The sequence below is a fragment of the Chanos chanos genome, chromosome 6 (assembly GCF_902362185.1).
Source record: "Chanos chanos chromosome 6, fChaCha1.1, whole genome shotgun sequence".
Taxonomy (NCBI): Eukaryota; Metazoa; Chordata; class Actinopteri; order Gonorynchiformes; family Chanidae; genus Chanos; species Chanos chanos.
The window spans coordinates 49,299,558-49,304,557 of record NC_044500.1 but is presented as its reverse complement, the minus strand read 5'-3'; the positions used below and the strand labels follow the sequence as shown (position 1 = coordinate 49,304,557).

Below are 5,000 nucleotides of genomic sequence, written 5' to 3'. Positions count from 1 at the left end.
ACACACACACACACACACACACAGTTTCACTAATCAGTCAGGAGGCTATTGATAATATTGAGCATTGCTCTCTCACTCTCTCAGATAATGAGGGAAACAGTTCGTGGTTGGTTATGAGGGATGATAATGTAAAGGTCAAAGAGATGCAGGAAGATTTGACAGAAATACACACACACACACACACACGCACACACACGCAAACTAGTCATGTGTATGGCTTAATGAGTGTGCAGCTTCTCAGCATGGGTCCAGCTCTGGTCTCCGCTCTCTCTCTCTCTCTCCCCCTCGCTCACCCTCTCTCTGTTTACACAACTGATGAATGGCTTTAGTACACAAACAACAAAGATGATGTTTAATGTGTCAAATCTTGCACATGCACAGAATGAGCTACAGCAGAGGTTAAAAAAGGGGGCAGAGAAAAACAGATTAGAATTGCTTTCTCGTTTTCATTTACAATTTGAAAAATTCAAAAAAGTTCAACATTAGGAGGGTATTAGTCACTTAGGCTGAAAGGGCAAAGATCATAACTGTTCGATCTGACAACGCTTATTATATTCTACAGTGTACGACCAATCTTGTTACACCAGTCAACAGGGTCTAACTAACAGGGCAACAGTGCCTTGTATAATTCTGCCCTCTGCTGTTCATTTCATTTAATGACTGAATGCGTGGCTGAAAGTTCGAGATGGAAAAGGGCAATACCTAGAAAGGTGTGCGTAAAAATCATATTCCAACATCCCGCCAGTTTCCTCGGCATTTTCATGGGCATATCAGTTTCTTTGGTTGTACAATTCGGGACAAAGAGACGAACAGGAACATGTGAACTCACACAATAAGTGTTGCAGTGTGCTGTCCTTAGTAACGTCATTTTAGGGTATGAGCAGAGCCAACACTGTTAAACGGATACAGTTATACCAGTAAATACGAAACTGCTACTTCCTCGACCACTCAATGTTTTTAATACTTGAGATTAGAGTAAATAATAATAATCACAACACTTGCCTCATGGGAAATGTAAAGAAGCATGTGAACATTGGAAACACAGAACAATTCCATGTTCGGTACAGTTTCACAAACGAACAATGTCTGCGTGACCAAAAATTGTAAAATGACATTTTAAAATTGCCTTCAGCTTGAAGAGGGGGTTGGGGTTTGCACATGCTTTGCTAGGAATGAAACTGCACACGTATGTCTACCATCTTGGCTCAATTCCCCCTTTAAAAACAGGTTGAAAAATCTCCTGCCTCAGAACCAAAATGGCCGCTGTGTCATCGATGACCGGTCAGCACTGAGCATGAAGTTGTCCTCTAGAGGGCGCTCGGTGTCAGAATCTTGTCTGCAGACAAAGATGGCGGTACGGAAGAAAGACGGCGGCCCGAATGTAAAATATTTCGAAGCGTCTGATACGGTTTCGCAGTTCGACAATGTCCGCGTTTGGTTGGGCAAGAATTATAAAAAGGTATCGTGTAGATGTATTGGCTGTAAATGAAGAAATGTTCTTCACATTTTGGGAAATGAAAATGCAGTATAGATAAACGGGAGGGCATGGACAGAGGGGAGGGCTGGATGGAGAAGCAGAGAAATCCAGCTGTTTCAATCTGCCGACAACAATAGAAGATGCTGGAGACTCATCTTGAGTAATGTACTAGACGGATACAAAGAACGAACAGTGTCTTATAGATTCGCTATGTTTCTATATTGAATGGTACTTCATTAACCATGGTTGAAACGATTTCTTTAACGACCTACATTCCGTTTTTTTCTTTTTCTTTTTTTTAATTATAGAGATCAGCTAGCTTGGCTAACGGTATCGCAGTACTTGCCGTTGAGCAGTTCCTGGCACATGCACAAATCCAGATGTGCAATGTCGATTATTCGTGTCGTTATAGACACGCTCGGCACCAGAGTGCGTAGCGTTTTCGGCAGCTTAGAATCGTAATTAATTGAAATGTGGCTCGTTTTCCATCCTGCTCTGCCCCTCCCTTCTCAAATATACATCCAAATATATTATATTCACCCTTAAAAATGTCGCGAAATGGTGGACTACTCTTAAAATCGCCCCCCCCCCCCCCCCCCCCCCATGAATTTAATGAAATCTAATACTATGTCTCCAAACTTGGTCTGTAGAAAATCTATATGTGTGATATTCCTGAAGAAGAATAGATATGTATATTGGAGGGGAGATACTGTTCGGCGTTTTAACGGACATCTGGCTTTCACTCCCGAGGGCCACGGACTTTTTTCGAATTTTATTTGTAATTTTTTTTTTTTAACATACCACATCAATACGCGCCCCCGTGAGATTCTGAACTTAAATAGTCATTAGACGCTTGACTTAACAGCTGCTAAAGAGTAAAAGCAACAATATAAGCGTGACCGATGAAACCGACTGACATTAGGGATAGATTAGTTGCAGGATTTGGGGTCAGGGGTGTATGCTGGCTACCATTTGGAGTTTTAATGCTGTGGTTCTGCTAATGAAAGTTAATTAATAAGAGTGAAGGCATCTGATGTCATACAACTGCAGTTTATGGAGGGGGCTGTGAAACAGACTCTACACATCTCTTCATTTCTATAATAGTGAAAATGACTGATTAACCTCTCTCTCTCTCTCTCTCCTTCTCTCTCTCTCTCTCTCTCTCTCTCTCCTTCTCTCTCTCTCTCTCTCTCTCCTTCTCTCTCTCCCTCCTTCTCTCTCTCTCTCCCTCTCTCTCTCTCTCTCTCTCTCTCTCTCTCTCTCTCTCCCTCCCTCTCTCTCTCCTTCTCTCTCTCTCTCTCTCCTTCTCTCTCTCTCTCTCTCCCTCCCTCTCTCTCTCTCTCCTTCTCTCTCTCCCTCTCTCCTTCTCTCTCTCCCTCTCTCTCTCTCTCTCCTTCTCTCTCTCTCTCCCTCTCTCTCTCTCTCCTTCTCTCTCTCCCTCCCTCTCTCTCTCTCTCCTTCTCTCTCTCTCTCTCTCTCTCTCCTTCTCTCTCTCCCTCCCTCTCTCTCTCTCTCCCCTTCTCTCTCTCCCTCCCTCTCTCTCTCTCTCCTTCTCTCTCTCTCTCTCTCTCTCTCTCTCCTTCTCTCTCTCCCTCCCTCTCTCTCTCTCTCCTTCTCTCTCTCCCTCCCTCTCTCTCTCTCTCCTTCTCTCTCTCCCTCCCTCTCTCTCTCTCTCCTTCTCTCTCTCCCTCCCTCTCTCTGTAGTACATTCAGGCAGAACCTCCCACGAATAAGTCTTTGTCCAGTCTGGTCGTACAGCTGTTACAGTTTCAGGAGGAAGTGTTTGGTCGACATGTCAGCAACCCTCCACTCACCAAACTACCGGTATACACACACACACACACACACATACGTACATATAGACACACACATATACACTCACCAAACTATCGGTATACACACACACACACACACACACACACGTACATACATACATACACACACATATACACTCACCAAACTACCGGTATACACACACACACACACACACACACACATACATACATACACACACATATACACTCACCAAACTACCAGTATACACACACACACACACACATACATACATACATATAGACACACACATATACACTCACCAAACTACCAGTATACACACACACACACACACATACATACATACATATAGACACACACATATACACTCACCAAACTACCGGTATACACACACACACACACACACACACACATACATACATACATATATACACACACAAATACACACACACCAGCAACCCTTCACTCACCAAACTAACGTATACACACACACACACACATATTTCCCGAATGTAAAATATTTCGAAGCGTCTGATACGGTTTTGCAATTCGACAATGTCCATGTTTACACACACACACACACACACATTTCATTTAATTGTTGTAGTTTTGTCTTTAGTTTAGTTTTGTTGTTGTTTGTAATTGTCTTGTAATTGTCCAACTGCATTACTATTTGTCTGTTATTCAAATGTCTCAGATTATTCTGTGTGTGCTGGTGTGTGTGTGTGTGTGTGTGTGTGTATGTGTTTTCAGATGAAAAGTTTTCTGGATTTCAAATCAGGAGGTGCTTTGTGTCATATTCTTGCTGCTGCTTACAAGTTCAAGAGTGACCAAGGATGGTAAGAAACTAAGACACACACAGTCACACACACACACACAGTCATACACACACACTCACACAGCCACACACACACACGCACGTGCGCGCGCGCAGGCAATGACATAGTCGGGATGTGACACAAGAGCAGACTGTCAGTAACCCAACAAGACTTTACTAACACTGTTATAATGACAGACTTTATTAACACTGTTATAATGACAGACTTTACTAACACTGTTATAATGACAGACTTTATTAACACTGTTATAATGACAGACTTTACTAACACTGTTATAATGACAGACTTTATTAACACTGTTATAATGACAGACTTTACTAACACTGTTATAATGACAGACTGTATTAACACTGTTATAATGACAAACTTTATTAACACTGTTATAATGACAGACTTTACCAACACTGTTATAATGACAGACTTTACAGTCTTAGTGAATTGAGAGTATTGATTTATTAGTGCAGTCACATGTGAAAATGGCTGTGGGTATTCCTTTGATAATAATGTGAGATGATGAAGATGATGGTGATGGAGACTAAGTCCAGAACCTGCTCTCACAGGAGGAGGTTTGACTTCCAGAACCCTTCTAGAATGGACCGGAATGTAGAGATGTTCATGACCATAGAGAAATCTCTGGTACAGGTGAGACACACATGCACAAACCGACACAGAAAAACCCTCTCTCTTCTCCTGCATCTCAGTCACTCGCGTGTTCAGAACTTCAATATGATTTAGAATTTAAAAACAAATATAAAATGCTGTCTCTCTCTCTCTCTCTCTCTGTGTAGAATAACTGTCTGACACTGTCTCTCTCTGTAGAATAACTGTCTGACTCTGTCTCTCTCTCTGTAGCATAACTGTCTGACACTGTCTCTCTCTCTGTAGAATAA

At 42.1% G+C, this 5,000-nt stretch overlaps 1 protein-coding gene across 1 annotated transcript in view; it reads left to right on the top strand.

The window, feature by feature from the left end:
* The first annotated feature begins 1,348 nt into the window (after positions 1-1,348).
* smarcc2 (SWI/SNF related BAF chromatin remodeling complex subunit C2) overlaps positions 1,349-5,000 on the top strand; it is a 28,333-nt gene continuing 24,681 nt past the window's right edge. Inside the window, exons 1-4 of the mRNA XM_030778476.1 lie at positions 1,349-1,459; positions 3,182-3,301; positions 4,025-4,110; positions 4,671-4,752. Of these exons, the coding sequence (XP_030634336.1) occupies positions 1,349-1,459; positions 3,182-3,301; positions 4,025-4,110; positions 4,671-4,752 (399 nt within the window). The remainder of the gene's footprint in view (positions 1,460-3,181; positions 3,302-4,024; positions 4,111-4,670; positions 4,753-5,000) is intronic.